The sequence below is a fragment of the Corvus moneduloides genome, chromosome 6 (assembly GCF_009650955.1).
Source record: "Corvus moneduloides isolate bCorMon1 chromosome 6, bCorMon1.pri, whole genome shotgun sequence".
NCBI lineage: Eukaryota > Metazoa > Chordata > Aves > Passeriformes > Corvidae > Corvus > Corvus moneduloides.
Genome location: NC_045481.1, coordinates 15,457,749 through 15,475,986, shown reverse-complemented (window position 1 = coordinate 15,475,986; position 18,238 = coordinate 15,457,749). Strand labels below are relative to the sequence as shown.

Sequence of the window (18,238 nt, the reverse complement as noted above, 5' to 3'; positions counted from 1 at the left end):
GAAATGTTGGTAGCACAACCTTCTTTGTAGCAAAATAATGGTTGAATGAGGTACTCCTATTTAAAACTTCATCTCTTCAGCTGGTCAAAAATTTGTTTCTGCTGGTAGTCTAAAGTTGCTGCATCACTGGCAAAGAGATGATGGTTTTGTTTGCACGGAGGCATGCAAATACTACCACTGTAAGAAAAATTAGAGACTGCTTCTAACCTCTGCCATCTTGCACTAGCCTTTGAATGCCTTACTTTCCCCAGGAGTAGTTCCTCCTTCCTTCTTTGGGAAGACCTGGGACCCATGTATTCTTATTTTGTTTCCCTATATGAATGGTCTGTGAACTCTTCAACACTCTTCACTTTGCAGGAGGCTCATTTTTCTTCCTTACAGTGCACCAGAACTTCCTGTTCTTCCTTTCTTAGGGAGTGGTATTGCCATCATGAACTTTTGCATATATTGATATGATAAATGACCAAGCACATCCTTGCTTTGTGCCTTCTTTCTCCATCTTGTAAAGAGGACCATAATTTTCCACCTCATGAGGCTCTTCTAAGGCTCAGTTAATTCCCACCGATAGAGTAGTGGGTGATACTGGCCTGAAAAATATTTCTCGCTTGCAGAGTATTCCTATTTGCAATGGAGCATCATCATCACTTCAGTGCTTTTTTTATCACAGTCTCTCATAAAGGAGTACCTTAGGAGAAGAAGAGGGCTGTGATTCAGATGTCTGCTGTAACCTTCAAACATTTCTCAAAGCTATCCTTGTCTCTTCTGTATCTGCAATTCTTACCAGGATTTTCTGATTCACATGTTGGAATCAGTGATTTTTTTTTAAAGTTAAATGTGGTGTTGATAGTTGGATAAATTTTCACAGCTGTGGCAATGTCAGGTATCCATATTTCAGGAAGCAAAATAGATGGTGTTAATGCAAACTGGGTAGCTGGAAATGCATCGTGTTCCATTGTCCCAGAGCCTTATGGCTCTGTGTCAATCACCTTTCATTTGTACAGTTTTAAGCTAAAGAGTGTAAAAGGAGATTCAGATCTGCTACTGTTGTACTGAGAGTCTGGAAGTGGCAGTTCAGATCACAGTGCAGCCTCTTCCGCATTTTTCCATGTGTTTTCCAAGTTTGGAAGCCCAAATTTCAGTGATCTTAATTAGCCTGATTTTCAGAAGTACTCCTTACTGCAATTGTAAATATCAGCCCCTGCCTTTCTCTTTCACCTTTAAAATGTCTTGTGAGAGCTAAATTCACCATTTGTGTTTAAAAGCTTTTTAACTGAATCCTGGTTCCTCTGACATCAAAAGGAGTTTGAGAACTTCAGTAGGCTAGGGTTTTTCTCTGTGCAGCAGACATCAAAACTTTAATTTGTAATTTGGGAGAATTGTTTTCTTATCTGTAGGGCTGGTTTGCGTTTGGAATCACCTTTGCTGCAAGAGAAATGCCATTTGCAATCCGAAGATGTGTTTAGAGAGTGAAAGTTTAGTACTGAGCCCTTCAGAGATATATTTCAGTTACTCTTCCTTCCTTCCCAAGCCATCAATACTTGCTTTCCCCTGCCAGTTCCACAAAGATTGGGATTGTGTTGGCTTGCTGGTTCGTTGATTTTGATTCCAAGCTTGGTTCGAATGGACAGTTCAATAAATAAAAAGTCCAATGTTTGTCAGTATTTTTCACCAGAAAGTCGAAGTGTTTTGGACAGCCCGGGTTTCTCTGCAGTGGCGGTGCTTGCCCGCGCGGTGGCGATGTTGCGCAGCGCGTTGGCCTGGCGCGGGCTCCGCTCCGCCTGTTCCGCAGCCTTTATTCCTTTATTCCTTTATTCCTTTATTCCTTTATTCCTTTATTCCTTTATTCCTTTATTCCTTTATTCCTTTATTCCTTTATTCCTTTATTCCTTTATTCCTCTATCCATTTATTCCTTTATTCATTTATTCCTTTATTCCTTTATTCATTATTTTCTTGCAGCCGCTTGAAAAATGGCTCTGCTCAGCGCCAGGCATGTTTGCGTTACAATCTGTGCTCTGTTAGGCAGCACTCGCTCTGCTTTGTATGGATGAGTTATTCCTAACCATGCTTATCGCTCCCTGAGGGAACCCAGCATTGCAGGGTAGGACCAAATTTGGTGATTATAAACCATATATTCGACTGGCTCACCCTACATGGGTAGATATGGGATTCTTCTATTTAGCTCTACACATGCAACACAAATATTTGAGACAGCTGCACATCAAGCTGGAGAATTTTGCAGGGAAGGACTTCTAGTCAGCTTGTTCAGAAGAGAACTTGAGACATGAGTTTATTGTTTGTAAATTAGGCTCATCTACTTGTTCTAATAGAAACAAAACAAAAGAAGTACAGGCTGTCTGTTTAGATGTAGAGAGCTGCTGATAAAATCCACTAAGTCCACTGAAACTGCAGGGGCATGTTGGATTTTGGGGGTTGTGCTGGAGTTGGCTTGGCCTGCTGTCACACCTTCCCAGGTGCCAACCAGTGTAGGGCAGCATCAGACACGAGGGCTTTGTGGAGCCTTGTTATGATCTAGTTTAACTGCTGATTTCAGCGTGTGTGATTTTAAAAATAGCTCATGTTGGAAGACTGATAGGAAGATTATGGAAAATAGCATTGCAGTTTCAATCGAAAACACAGTTGTGCCAGGGTAGTGGGAATATATGGCCTTACTGCACTTTTGAATCACTTCTAGGATTCAAAGCACTAGGACTGGCCCCAAATAGCATGATGTTCTTCAAAGGTCAGGATGGGGGAAAGGCATATGACTAACAGTAATCACAGCAACCTGTCTGCAGCAACACCACTACTTAACATTGATGAGCATTTTATTTAGAGCAAGATATTTTTCATTTGCTTTATCCTTGGATCCTTTAGGATTTGTGTGCTTAAACTTCCTGCATAACATAGCAGACACTCTTACCTTTGGTAAAGAGGAGAGTGGGAACAGAGCATCATTACCTGATCCCAGAACTTGGGGCTTAAAAAACCCCAATGCCTAATGTTGCAAGCCTATTGAGAAAAAAAAAGAAAACTGCCAGTACAATGTTAAAATGTTAATACAAAGCCCCTAAATAACAAAAATACACAACCCTCAAAACTCACAGCTGCATTCTGTCTGTTAAACATGGGATATACATGATATACATATGTTTTTGTGTATTGAAGCATGATCAACTTGTGCTATAATACAAGGCTATTTCAGCATAATATATTTTATGAACTTGCCAGTGTATCTTAAAATTTAAACTGTACTGGATGAAAGGCTTTCAGAACACGTTTTCTTTTGTTTCATTCTGCCTATCTGGCTAAAATGAGAAGGTGGTAAGCTGGTAGAAAGCTTCTAAATGGTAGTGAGACTTCCTTAAAACCATTGATTTCTCTTCACTTAACTAATACCTCAACTGTATTAATTATTTTGCTTTTCAACATCAGTGGATTTGGTATGGTGAAGTAACTCCTGTGTTCTTTTCAGGTGATGGACTATAACATCAACCTGGGAAAACACCTTCTTCCCTTGGTGGTGCAGGTGTTGAAATATTGCACTTGTCCTCAGCTAAGGCATTACTTTCAGCAGCCTCCTCGCTGCTCCCTGTGGTCCCTCAAACCTCACATTCGGCAGATGTGGTTAAAGGCTTTGCTCGTTATTCTCTATAAGGTGAGTGGTCTTAATCAGACACTGTCCACAGAAAAATTTACACTTCAATTTGAAATTTATTTCAGGGAACACCTAAAAGTATGGCAAGTGAAAAGAACTGTAAAGGACACTTTTCTCTGATATACGTACTCACTGCCTTTAATTTCAATGTCTGAAATAGTTGGGATTTAGTCTGTTCAACTGACTTCCTCTGTGCTTCTGCAGTCTATATTGTCTTTCAAGTGTTTACCTGAGAAAAGGAAAGTATGGATTTGAAAATAGGAAAATTATGTTTGAAATTCCAGTGAGGAGTATTTTGAGTAACTTAGAATTAGTTTTAAAAAAACAGTAGTGACTTTAAAGGGAGGAATGTGTCAATTTAGCAGTTTCTGTTCTTTAGCTGAGTGATAAAAAGTGAGCTTTTTAGGAATTGCTGTTAAAATGTAATGCATTTATGCACTGAAATGGAGCTGTGAATACTTTTGATATGCTTAACAAATTTCTAGCAGATCTATAGGGCATACAAGGAAGTGCAGACACTAAATGTTACTAATATGGACTTTTAATATTTTATTAAAATAATTCTGTGTACAAAGCTCTCAACAGTCCTACTTCTCTTGATGTATTTGGAAATGTATAATCAAGGGAAGGCAAAGGGCATCCAGCTGACAATATTATTGTAATTTTTCTGTTTTGCTGCCTGAATGTTTATCCAAGGAGAAAAGTTAGTTTTTAAGCTGAAGTTTCTCTTTTGCTGCACAGTACCCCTACAGAGACTGTGAAATCAGCAAGATTGTACTTCACCTAATCCACATCACAGTCAATACCCTCAACGCTCAGTATCACAGCTGCAAGCCCCATGCAACTGCTGGTCCTTTGTATAGTGACAACAGTAACATAAGCCGATACAGTGAAAAGGAGAAAGGTACTTTTAACACTCTAATTTGTATGATAGCCATTGATTTAATTCATGAATCTTGCAGATGTTGCAGAAATGGGTGAATATGGTCTGAACTTTAGAACATAATACTTGGAATTGAGTCTGAAGTCTGACTTATCTGACCAATATGGCCATGTATAGTCAAAGACATTCTCAGCTGCTCCATAGCCTGAGTTAGCACAGTGGTCTCACATCTCTCAGGGGAGTGTATCTTAGACTTAATGGCTCAGGCACCATGTCTGGATAGTCCTTGGCCTTTTCTATGGCAGTGCTAGCTGATCATGATAACGCACAAGGTATGCAACCAGCCTGACACCACGTTCTGATTTTACTTTGTAATAACATGAAATAGTAGCAAATATTTGATACTGAAAAGATAAAACTATGATTTCAGTCTATAGTTTTTCTATTTAAAGGGGCTGAAGTTGGAAAGGTTAATGCAAACATCTATGTGGATGTTTAAAGGCAAAAGAATGTAAGGTTCAACTCTTAAACTCTGTCTGATTGTTAGTTCTGTATGTGCTTCCTAAGTTGTAGCAGAGGTACTGTGGTGATGTGAACTGGTGTAAGCTTGGGGCTTCTAGTACCATGGTGTCACTGAGTGTAATTCCTTAGGTTTGTGAGGTTAGTTATATAATGAGTGTTAATGATAAAAGTTTAACAGGTTCTTTTGAAATTCTGTAGCCTACTTCCAGCTATTTTGCCTTTTAGCTGCTTATTTGCTGTTTACATCTTCCTTCTCAAATAGTCTTTGTAGTATGCAGCAAACTCTTCTGAAGAAAAATCCAAGAAACTCTTATGTTTTCATGTCAGAACCTTTTCCTCTTTTGCTGCTTGCTGCTCGTGGAAAGATATCCCGCAAAACAAGAGCACAGAGTTTTGTTTACCTGAACACCCTATTACTCTGCTCTAGCAAATTAAAGCAACCTCAACGTGAATTTAAACTATATATTGCATATCCTCACTCTGTTGGACATTTTGTATTGCTAGTGGAGGGCTAAGAGGGTTAAGATAACTGTGGCCTTACTACAAATTTGTCTTTGAGACAGTGACTTAGTTCATAATGACTTAATAACGCAGTTATGAAGTGCATTAACTTTCTGGATCGATTCTGAGGTGTTTTAAAGACAAAGTGAGGTGCCCAAGTACCCAGCTTGTCCAATACTGGTTCCCTGGGTGGCCTTGTGTCTTACTTCAGCATTGTTTCCTTATGTTTACAGTAAGGAGAATAATATTTACTTGCTTTCCAAAGCTGTTCTGATGGGCTTTGGGCTGCACAGAGGTAAAAGACCATAAATGGGCAAATTTTACTCTGTAAATACTGACTTAGTCATAGGCTTGTTCTCCTCCTTAGTGGAAGGGCTGCAGAAAAAGGAGGATGTAGAAAAGTTTCCTTTCACCTGCAAAAAGCAGCCAATGTAATTCCATAGAGATTTGGAGCGTTGAAGCCTTTGCCACCTTTTCTAAAGAGACTTGTTTAATCACTGGTCAGGTGGTGTGCGTGTGTGTTGCTGTCATCATCAGAGGTGGTATTTAGATAGTGAGCAGATGAGGATTTTGTTGTCAGGCAGCAAGAATTCCTATGCTAAAGATGGATTTCCCCACTATTGAACTTTTTTCCTATTTTTCTGCTGAACTTTGCTGTGGGGATCATGAGTGTTGTGGGGATCAAGTGTACTGACTGCTGTAGAACTGATGCTAAATATTCTGACAAGAAACATTTGCTGCTATGGGGAAGAAGAAGTTACACATAGGACATGACATTAAAAGTGATCTTCTAACTTATTAAAGCCAGTTCTTGTGGAAATTCTTACTGTCAACTTTGATTGATTTTTCTGGATTCATCATTTCAATTAGGTATCTTGTCCCGGATGCCCTGGTGGCAGTTTCCTATCTTCACATATACTAGCAACTTTCCAGCAATTTCAAAGCTAAAGATATTTATGTCTCATTTAAGTCCTCAATTTTTGTCCATTCTAGATCTTTGACTTACTTGCCCCTTCACTCCCAGACACCAACTGCATTTCCTCTCCATATTTGCTTGCTAGAATAAACAAGGCAAACTTTGTTTGAGTGCTCTGTTTTCTTCATTGTCCCGGTAGTGTTTCTTATTTCCTTGGAGATGAATTACTGGACATAGAATTACAGAATGATTCCACATGATAGATATGGATTTTTTCTTTTTTTATTTCTGTTTTTTTTAATAGCCATTTCACATAGATGGTACGGCATTTTTTTGGATGGATAAATAGATTTGGATCTTTCTTTCTCTTTGCCATTTTCATCTGGCTGGTCTCAAATCAGAACATAAGGTTTTACTATTACTACTTAGATCAATAATTTCATAATTCATACTCTTAGGTCTTATTCTGTTACTGTTACCATTATCAGATTCCCAAGATTATCCATTTCTTCCTTCTTCACTTTCTTATTTTGCTGGTTTATTACTTACCTTGCAATTCTTGTACTAATTTCCATCTTCTTCAATTTACCATTTCTCTCTGAGCACTACAGAAATTGTTTACTCAAGTCAGTGTCCCAATCTAGTGTATTTCTTCCATCTAAAGAATCTGTATTATTATCAGTAGAGAAGATCAACTTAGTATGGTAGAAGCTTTGTTATGTTTTTGTTGCACTGTAACCCATTTTTCATTTGTCTCTGACATTAACTCAAGATGGAACAAGAATGACAAAGTTAAACCTGGGATACAAATTTTCTTGCAAAACTCATTTTTCAATTCAAGTTTAATTGACACTAGCTGAGGTTTTGTTACGTAGACAGCTTTTCATTCAAGAAATTGCACTCTCTTAAGAGTAATAAAGTTTTTTTTTTCTCCAGCAGAGGAAGACAGTGTTTTTGATGAATCTGATATTCATGATACACCAACTGGACCTTGCAATAAAGAGTCTCAAACTTTCTTTGCAAGACTGAAAAGAATTGGTGGCAGCAAAATGGTGAAATATCAACCAGTTGAGATGAATGCTCAGAGAAGTATGAATTGTTTTGTTGGTATAAACTCATGCAGAAATACAATTTCCTACTCTTAGTTTCAAGCTACCACCTTTCTTTGTAGAGTTTGTTGCACTGCCTAATTTTAATATAACTACTCTGTCTGACTCTTAAGAGCACTCATTTCCCTGAATGAATTACCTTTTAGGAATCTCAAAGTAGGCCCTCCAGAGTAAAAATATCTAAAATTAGAAGTTGTTTTCTGAAACATTAAGCTCTTCTGAATTAAAAAATATTAAGAGGACTTTTTAAAATTTTCTTCAACTGTTGGGCTGAAGAGTTTTTACTCAAATTATTTTCTTCCAGAAATTGATTTTGTTGATAAGGTGGACTCTATGGTAAGCAAATTTGTTGTTGCTGCTGCAAATATTATGGTTTCCCACTGGCAAAAATGTTCATTTGGGGTTTTCAAAAAGTGATAACTATTTTGATTTCAAATTTAGGTGTCTGGAATGGGTAGACTAAAAAAAATTTGAAGAGATTTCCACTACCACCCACCTGCTTTTCTTTCAGGTTTTTGCACAGGGAGGGGGAGTGATTCTGACTAGAGTGAACACTTAAACTTTTATCACTGTTTTTTTCTTTGTGGTGATTCATATGTGGAGTATTTTGAAATATGGGAATATTAATGATTAGGAATATCCCTTTTTATGTGAAAATACATAATTCATAATAATAATAATAACAACGATAATAATCTTTTAAAATGTTCTCAATGAGTGTGTTCACACAGCAGAATACCAGTGCAGTGGCAGTGCCAGCAGGGGCAGCTGTGCTCACTGCCCTCTTCCCTAGGACAAGGAGGCAGGACTGAGTGCTGTGGTAGCTGCTGGGCTCTGCTGGGTTCTAAGATCACCACGGAAAAATTCTCTGATCTCAGGCTTGTGCTACAATATCCTCACTGCCGATACTACCCTTGCTTCTTGAATCAGAAGCATCCATCTTAAGCCTGTTCTGCTGCAGTAAATAGCACATAGGTGTACTACATGCAGCCATCCCAAGTATCTGTGGAAATTACATGGCTTCGCCACCGTCTTTCAATGCACAAGGTTAAACATTCTATCTTCAAGGTACGTCTGTGCAGGATGAATAGAGTTTGGACAGTATTTAGATAAACTCTACTATCCAAATAGCAGGTTTTTGTTACTGTTTGTTGTAAAAATCCATGTAATTTCATTCTGAGGTTAAAACAAAATATGGGCAATTTTGACTAATACTGGGTTTGTATTTAAAATGTCACTCATGTGGAATTGTGATATAAAGATGAAGGTATCTGCCAAAAGTCTCCATCTGAGGTAGTATTAGCTTTTTCTGTTTTGATCAGGTGAAATAGAGCTGGCTGAATATAGAGAGACGGGGGCCTTACAAGACAGCATTCTACGCTGTGTGAGAGAAGAAAGCATTCAGAAAAAAAAACTGCGCTCTCTAAAACAAAAATCTCTTGATATAGGGAACGCAGACTCCCTGTTGTTCTCATTAGACGAACATCGCAGGAAGTCCTGCATAGACCGGTGTGACTTAGAAAAGCCTCCTGTCCCTGCTGCTTACGCCACACACAGGCAGAGCGATTATGGGCGGTCTCGGCAGAACTCTTCTACTAAAGCTGAAAATATAGACACACAAGAAGGTCTTCCTCATGCAGAGAGTTTCCAGGAAACAAAAAGACCTGTCATACCAGAGGTTAGGCTAAACTGCATGGAAACCTATGAAGTGAAAGTGGACTCCCCAGTTAAAACTGCTGGTCCCAAGGAAGATTTAGATCTGATAGATTTGTCCTCCGATTCAACATCGGGTCCTGAAAAACATTCAGTGCTCTCCACTTCAGACAGTGACTCTTTAGTCTTTGAACCACTTCCTCCCCTTAGAATAGTGGAGAGTGATGAAGAAGAAGAAACGACAAACCCACTGAATGATGAGGTCTCTGGCAAAACTGCTGTTTCATCTCCTTCAACTCCTGTCAATGTATCTGCACTCAGCCTCAGCACAACTCCGCTGGTACAGTTCAGCATTGAAGATTGCTCCAAAGACTTTAGTTCTAAGGATACAAGTGACAAGGCTTCAGCAGTAATAGAGGAGGTCATTTCCACTTCTCCCAAAGATCAGAAGGACTCTTCAGAGTTAGTTAAGTCAGAAGAATTTCAGGACGTGTCCTCTGGAAACTCACTAACACTGAAACAGAAAAGGGACTTGCTGCAGAAATCATCTGCCCTTCCAGAAATGTCCCTTGATGATAACTCTGAGCTCAGTGTGGAGGAAATTAAACCTAGTGGAACAATTCCAAGCCCAAATGTAAAGACGGTCCTTATTAAAGTCCCCGAAGATTCTGAAAAGCAAACAGAAAGTGATAAACCTGATACCAATACAGAGTCTGACACCGAACAAAACACAGAGCAGAAACAAGAAGAAGAGACTGAGGAGTCAGAATTTAAGATTCAGATTGTTCCTCGCCAGAGGAAGCAGAGGAAGATTGCTGTGAGTGCTATTCAGAGAGAATACCTGGACATTTCCTTTAACATCCTTGACAAGCTGGGAGAGCAGAAGGAGGCAGGTGAGCTCACTCACCTGATCAAAAGGTTTATTTTTGTGTGAAGGTTTTAGTAACAGACCGGTGTAAGGAGATGTGTTTATTTATAGAGAGACATGGGTATTTATAGCATCTGATGTGCTAGCTGAGTGCTTTCAGGTGTTCGTTCCTCACAAGGAATATGCTAACCAGTCAGGTATGATGAATGTCTAAAGAGCCCATTTGAAAAGGAAGTGGAATTCTGTGACAAAAATATTCATTCTGATATCCAAGTTAGGGAATGAAACTCCCTGTCCTCTTTATGCTGGGAGTCAGAAAAAGGGTCACTTTGGTGCCTTTTATCCTGCTAATCTAGTCCATGCTACACTGATTCTCTTTTGGTGTAGTGATTTTTGGCCCTTATTTCTTTTGCCAGCATAAGGCAGTGGAAAGCAGAATGGATCACAAAGTGCACGGCTGAGCAGGCTGTAGACTTCAGAAGTGAGAGCACTTGGAATTAACCAAAGTTTGCATTTAGACATAGACGTACATAGATATTTTGGCTTTTATACACTAAAATCTGTTTTTAGCCTTCTTTGTACTGGGTATCCACAAAGTTTTCCTTGCTTGTGTTTGTTAAAGATTTGAAATTCAAAGATGGGCAATCCTCTGTGTAACCTAAGTTTTTTCAGGTGATTTCCGTGCAAAGTTTTGTTACTAAGATTTTCGGGTGGAGATAAAGTGAGTTTTAGCTATTCCTCAGATTCCAATTGGATCTATCAGTTTGAAAAACTGTATGCTGCTGCCTTTTTAATTTCTTGGCTGGTTTTTTTTCCCTAGGATATTTTAGTTATTAGAATTTTAACAGGTTTTATAACAAATTAATAAAAAAGGACAGAATCCTTCAGGCATCAGTTCTTTGTTGCTGTTGAAGTGAGGGGGAATATTTATGCATTCCTGACCTGACTTTTTTCTTAATTACTTCAGAGGGAGCCAAAGTATAATTTCTTCTGAGGATATTCCACATTTACAAGGTGAAATTGTTCTGTGTAATCATAGTTACACTGTTCCCTTTATGTTTCAGGCCTGTTGTCCCATTTATGGTTCTAATAAACTGAAGAACTACTGGAGCTTTATAAAAATTAGAGCTGAGTGCTTTTGAACCTTTTATATAGAGAAGCGTGGTCTTGAAAGAATTGTGCAGTTAGACTCAGTGCTTTTTTGACCATTAATAAGGGCCAGTTTTCATGCAGTAATGAACACTGTCATCCTTGAAACTGCTTGGAAGGGCTGTCCCAGTTCTGAAACACAATGTGGAACCTTTTTAATGCAGAATTTTAAACTGTGAATCTTCAGAATTAAATGCTAGGTCAACAGCCTCTTGAATAAAAACTGATGACATATTGGACTTAAGGCTTTTAAAAGATACTAAGCTGTCACTTAAACTAGCTTTACATGAGTGGTCTCTCTCTTATTTCCATGTTGGTGGTTCCAAAAATCACTTGAGTGGGATCAATATCAAACTCTCTGTGCATTTATTAGTCACAAGCTCTAAAGACTGTAGGCAGAAGTCTCCTTTAAAAAGTGATTTTAAGAAATAGATCCCTGTGCCCCAATAAAAATTCTTATGACACACACACTGAATCCTTTTAAAACTACTGGGAATGCCAGATGGTGAATGGATGACTGAAATGATGTGAAAAGGGCATCCAGGGAGAAGGAAGATGAAAAACCGTGTTGATTTTAAATGCTGAGAGTTTTAAGCACAATTTTCACATGCAGATCCTGCTGCCAAAGGACTTTCAACACTGGAAATGCCAAGAGAGTCATCATCTGCACCAACTCTTGAAGCAGGTGTCCCAGAGACAAGTAGTCACTCTTCCATATCAAGTAAGTTTATCTCTGGTTTGAGGATTAAATCAAAGTTACTGTATTTGTGCATCAGATGCATATCATATATGGTAAATTCCTTCCTCTGAGTTCCCTTGATTCTTGGAAGTACAGCTGTTTTGGATATCATTAGAACTGTTAAATCTCTGATGGTCAGCAGCATTTTAACAGTTAGTAGCTAAAGGTTTTCTCTTGTGACGTGGCAAGTTTGACAGATGTGGCTTTCTTGAATTAAAGTAGGTAGCAAGTAAAAGCAGTAATTCACTAAAGCTGAACATTTATTTTCCCCTGTGAGAAAGCATTGTCAACTGTCAGTGCACAGAAGCAGAAGATGAGAGTCCACAGGGCTGTTACTATGGCCTTTGGTACATTTTTTGCTGTACCTTAGGAAAACAAATCTCTTGCAATTTTTGTAAAATGCCTTGAATGCCACTTCCTCAGCTGCTCGCTGAAATGTGGTAGCTCTTTGTCTGGGACTCCCATAACCATTTCAATTGAAAGTGAACTATGTTGTTTAAAGTAGACATGACACATGGTTTAACAGAGCACACAAAGATAACATGTTAAGGTGGAGGTACCTTAGAACACTTAACAAAATTCAGAATGATGTGTTCATCTAGGTGACACATCTGAAAGCCAGTGGGGCAGAACTCTGGCTAGTAAAAAAGGGAGGGGAAATGACTTCCTTTGATACTAATGAGCTGCTAGATCAGCTCAACTGTCTTGCTGAACTTCAGTTTCAGATTGGTGTAGGAATGTTAAATTTTAGTTTCTGAAATTTGTCATCTGCTGATTTGATTGGAAGGGGTGTCTGGCTTATTAAAGAACGTTATTTTAGACATGCTAGTTGAGTACCTCCCCAGTTTTCCCACAAGCATCTCAGGTCATGTGCATCTTGTAGAGAACATTTGTTGGCCACCTAATGATGCAGATGTCACTTACTAAAGCGCTGAAGAGGTGCCAGTTAAGACCTATCTCTCTGGGGTTTAGTTGAGTGCTAGCAGTTCCTGTAAATTCCAATATATGAAACTGGGAATAGTACCTGTATGATATTGAGCCCATTCCTATGTAAATATTTCTTTCCTCTTTCTGTGTGCCTCAGTTTCCAACTGCAAAAAGGAGTATGAATGCTTGCATTGTGTCTCTTGTACATTTAGACTGAAATGGTTTTAATCTTCTACTATGTACCTTTATAGTGCTTTGCATAATAAACCCTAATCAGGACTGTGAGCACAAGGCACTTCTGTAAAAGAAGTAGGTAACATTACTTGTGCAGCCAGTGCCTGGCCACACAAAGCATGCATCATTGACTACAACAGGAAGATTTTGCCTTTGGACTTCTATTTTTGAATAGTGAATTCCACAGGAACGGGAGGACTGATCAGATCTGTAGATAACAAATGAAAGACTGTCACTGCCAGCCACTGTATGAAGGTTACTGATCTTCTAATGTGCTTGTTAGGTTGCTTGTAGAAAATGTGATAGAGGAAAACTTCCCTCCTGTCATGGTCTAACCCCAGCCAGCATCCGAGCTGCAGGCAGCTGCTTGCTCACTCCCCCACCAGCAGGATAGAGGAGAGAACAGGAAGGGTAAAACCTGGAAAACTCACGGGTTGAGATAAAGACAATTTATTAGGGAAAGTAAAAGCCATGCATGCAAACAGAGCAAAACAAGGAATTAATTCACTGCTTCCCATGGGCAGGCAGGTGTTCAGCCATCTCCAGGAGACCAGAGCCCCATTACAGGTAATGGTTACTTGGGAAGATAAAATCCATCACTCCAAATGTATCCCCCCCTTCCTCCTTCTTTCACCTGCTTTATATACCGAGTATGATGCCACATGGTCTGGACTATCCCTTTGGTCAGTTTGGGTCACCTGTCCTGGCTGTGTCTCCTCCCAGCCTCTCATGCACCCCCAGTCTCCTCACCAGTGCAGCAGCATGGAAAGCAGAAAAGGCCTTGGCTCTGTGTAAGCCCTGCTCAGCAATAACTAAAACATCTCTTTGTTATCAACCCTGTCTTCAGCACAAATCCAAAACACAGCCACGGGGAAGAAAATTAACTCTACCCCAGCTGAAACCAGCACACCTCCCTGTGCCACTAGTCAGTCACAGGCATGAAAAGTCACACGCTGGTCCACAGCAGTCAGCCTGGATCCAACACTGTTCAAAGGCTGGAAACTCTGATATTTTTTGGGTTTTCATTTTTTTTGGTAGCTCTCTGGTGGTTTGGATTTTGTTTTGTTTTGGTTTTTTTTCCTTAACTTATCAATATTTGAAATTATTGCTGTTATTGAGAAATCAGATAAATAATCCTGGAAATCCAAACCTTCTCAACAGTAGCCTGATTATGTGAAATATTCATGAAACTTTTTTAATTACAATCGCAAAAAAGCTGCTAAGAAAATTCAAAGAGATAATTTTCTCTATTTTGACAGTCATCTGCACTCCAAGCAGTCCTGTCAGTTCTAACATTAATTGCTGTTCTTTTATCAGGAAATTCTATGCTTGATAAAGTGATAAAGCATCTATTTAAAATCATTGCCCTGGAAACGATGGAAATTCTATTTTTCTCTTAATTTGCTGTGAAAGGCAGCAGCAATATAATTTTTAAAAGTGAAACAAAGAATGGTTTCTTGGTCTGGTTCAATTCTACAATTCAGTTATACCAGGAATTCTTTGCAGAAATGCTGTACTTGGGCCAAAAATTGAGTTTAAATGCACTTCAAAAGGATGGAACTGAAAAGGATGTAATGAAGAAAAACTTAAATACTTCATCTAAGAAAATAATTTCAGTGCAGACTTTCACTGAACTATTCATTTTGTTTATTATTACTCAAGGCCTGTATTTGTTTTGTTTTGTTTTTGTGGAAGTGCTCTGCTTTGAATTTTAAACTCTCTGATGGAAAATGAGTAGAGCAAGTTTAGGAGAAGATGCTCAACCCTTCAGAGCTTTCTGAAAGTCACAGTTTATCCCTTATCTGTACTTCTTTATTACAGTTAATAATGTGGAATGCTGTGTTAATTTCACAGCTTAGATGGTTACTGTTCGGAATTTTAGAATGGGACTACCTGATAGCTAGTGGTCTTTTTTATGATGTTGAATGTAGTAGCAGATGAAAATGATCATTCAGAGAAGATTTTACTTTGTTGCCCTTTCTCTAAGGGCCTGTTGAGGAAAACACTTAATGTTACCTAAGGTAACATTTTAAAAACTTTCCTGGATACTTGTGTCAGCAGTTTCACAGGCCTTGTTCAAGCAGGGCCTTAAAACCCTGTCCCCATACAGTGAACAGTGATTTTAGTTTCAGTGGTGGAAGCATATTGCTCAGGCTCAATTGCCCAAGTGAATGTATTAGGCTCGTTCAATTTGAAATTTTTTATGAATGGAGAAAGAAGTAAGAAAGGAGTTGAGTATGATCTCTTTCTTCCTCAATTTAAGCAGAGAAAGTATGTAGAATCATATAGGTTGGAAATGAGCTTTAAGATCCTTGAGTCCAACCTAACACTGCTGAGTCCATCACTAAGTCATGTTCCTAAGCACCACATCGATATGAACCAAAAGTCTTAAGTCTCCTTTATGGTTTTACTTTGAGCATTATCCAGTGACACATATCTCATAAATCAATCATTTTGAAGAAGCAAATAGCTGGACAAATAAAAATTGAATGCTTGTTACAGAGAGCTTGATAGCTCTCTATAAGAAAAATGGGAGTGAAGTTACAGAAGGGTCTCATCTTCAAAGGCTGCTGGCTTCACACTTCAGCAGAATGTGCAGGTGTTGTGCCTGAGGGGTGGGTATGTCGGAGGCAAGGTCAGGTTGTGCCACCCATGAAGGATGCTGGTGGTACATAGTGTCAGTAGATTTGTTTTCCTGGGGTCAGCATGGACACAGCAGTCCTCCATACTTTGCTGGGAGGAGACTGAGTTTCCTTCCTTGGTACACTGTGTGAGTGAGACTCAAGTGTACATTTATTGCCTCTCAGAATGGGAGTTTTAGGGTAGTATCTTAACACTCACAAATCTTTTGATGAGCTTTCATAACATTTGGAGGCAAAAAGGCACTGACAGTTGACACAGTGAATCCAAGTCATTTCTGACTGATGGCACTGGGGCCAGAATTGTACCCTGTGTAGTTGTATGAAAGGTGCATATTGACTTGAGCAAGATCCTCAGAGCAAGCCATCATTGTCCTTTCAGTATTTATATCATGCTGGCTTGTAAGATCAGGAAATGAGAGTAGTTTTAAATGTCTGAGCTCCTGAAATCCTTTTGCATTTCTGACTTGCAGCTCAGTTCAGACAAATGAAAAGAGGCTCTTTGGGAGCTCTGACAATGAACCAGCTAATGAAGAGGCAGCTGGAACACCAGTCTAGTGCTCCCCACAATATCAGCACTTGGGATACTGGTGAGCTGCATTTATTGTTCTTTATTTCTATTTCCTAAACCAATTACTGTGTAACAAACCACTTTTAAAAAAAGAGAGTATTTCTATTCTACCATTGCAGATAAGTGATCAGTATCAAGTCTAAAGTGAATCTTTATAGCGAGTACGAGATTATTACCTAGTAAGAGTTGGAATAGTTACATATTTGGGAGGTAGACCCTCTGGTGCAGTGTTGTCCCTATAATTGTACATATTACTCAGATTATTTCCTGGTCTTATTGAAAGAAATAGAAGTATCACTGCTGAATTCATCAGATATAGGATTTAATCCCTGGTGCATGGAATCATTTATTTGTGTGTGTGTTTACTATGGTGTTGGTACACCACAGAGTTGTGCCTTATACCAGCCAGTTTTGTTTCTCTTAAAAGAAGTTTCTACCAAGTCATGCTGAACACCTGAAGTTTCTGTTCACTCACTGCTTTTTCTCCTTTTAAGATGAATGCAAAGCAATGAAAACTGAATTAAGCATGTAATTCACTCATTACTCATTTTATTTTTTTTTTCTTCTGTAAAACACTTTCAGTTATACCAAATTCATAGCAGATGTCCCTAAACAATAAATTCATTCTGGTTTGTCAAAAATGCTAGATATTTTAGTGCCCATTTTGATGTTAGTGACATTACAAAACTGTGGTTCTCAGAAATTTATCAACAGATCTAGATGCGTCTAGAGAAAGGAACACTTAAAATGTTATATGGAACATAGCATGCTGAATGAATGTCTTACCACCAGCCCTGGACAGCTGAGTTGAAATTTTTGCTTAGTTTAGTCTTCAGCATAAAGTTCCGTCAAACTAAATTGTGTAGCTGAAGACTGGCACTAGATATGGTGCATAGTTCAGGATTATCCTTTCTATTCCAGTCTGCTGAATAGCATCCTCAGCAGGAGACCCTTAAATCATAAAGGTCAGAATTTGCCAGTGGTGACAATGGGGGTTTTGTTGTATCAGCAGGTAAGTTTATTTATTGAAGAGACTTAGCTGGATCACCTAGTCTCTCAGGCAGGGTTTTGGAGATTTAAAAGTTACTCCCTTTGTTCTGCAAGAAGTACTTAGCATGTATTCAAAATGAACAGGTCAATACTCAAAACTGTTTAGGAACTCTGTCTAGTAATCCTGTTCCAAATCTAGTAGCTTTCTTCACAACATCTGTGACTTTTCCCTGCAATATTAATTTCATCTAAAGGCCTTCAAGCATGGAGAGGCAGAATGAATTGTTCTTTTCTGGAAAGCTTTGCATCTCTCAATCTCTTGTTCAAACACTAGCATCAAAGTAAAATTTTTATTTGGACAGTGGTTTTTTTTCCAGGACAAATGCTCTGTGTGTGACCGTTTGTCATTTCATTGTCACACCGCAATTTTAAGACTCATTATACTCATGCATACCAGCTAGGAAGTAGTCTCATCCCACATAAGTGTATGATGTGTTTGGTCCACACATCCTTTATTAATTTATTTTTTATTACCTAAGTATGTGTCATGAGTCTCTTCCATTCTTACTTCAAACCACTCTTTTCCCAAGCTTGCTGTCTGTAAAATAAAATAATTTTGTGCCTGGCTTCTGTTAGTACAAAGTATATCTGACTTCTAGTGTCTTGGTATTTCTAAACACTTGTTTCTTTCTCTTTTTGTGGCTCATATATTCCATATCTTGTTGAATCGTTATGGCTAGCACTTCCTTTCCTGTTTAATGACTCTAGTCTAAAATGCCTTCTTTATTATTAGGTTATCTGTGTCCTTTCTCCTGTACAGACTTCTTTAATCCTTCCCCCCCTTCCTTTCTATGCTTAAAAAATTAACTCTTTTCTTTGTT

General features: G+C 38.7%; 1 protein-coding gene across 11 annotated transcripts in view; it reads left to right on the top strand.

Moving 5' to 3' along the window:
• UNC79 (unc-79 homolog, NALCN channel complex subunit) overlaps positions 1 to 18,238 on the top strand; it is a 107,420-nt gene that overhangs the window by 48,895 nt on the left and 40,287 nt on the right. For 6 of the 11 annotated variants that reach the window (XM_032112391.1, XM_032112394.1, XM_032112388.1 and 3 more), the window contains 6 exons: positions 3,474 to 3,656; positions 4,398 to 4,560; positions 7,415 to 7,567; positions 8,910 to 10,133; positions 11,871 to 11,978; positions 16,270 to 16,386. In XM_032112391.1, the coding sequence (XP_031968282.1) occupies positions 3,474 to 3,656; positions 4,398 to 4,560; positions 7,415 to 7,567; positions 8,910 to 10,133; positions 11,871 to 11,978; positions 16,270 to 16,386 (1,948 nt within the window). The remainder of the gene's footprint in view (positions 1 to 3,473; positions 3,657 to 4,397; positions 4,561 to 7,414; positions 7,568 to 8,909; positions 10,134 to 11,870; positions 11,979 to 16,269; positions 16,387 to 18,238) is intronic. The other 5 variants (XM_032112397.1, XM_032112392.1, XM_032112393.1 and 2 more) reach the window with 5 other exon arrangements.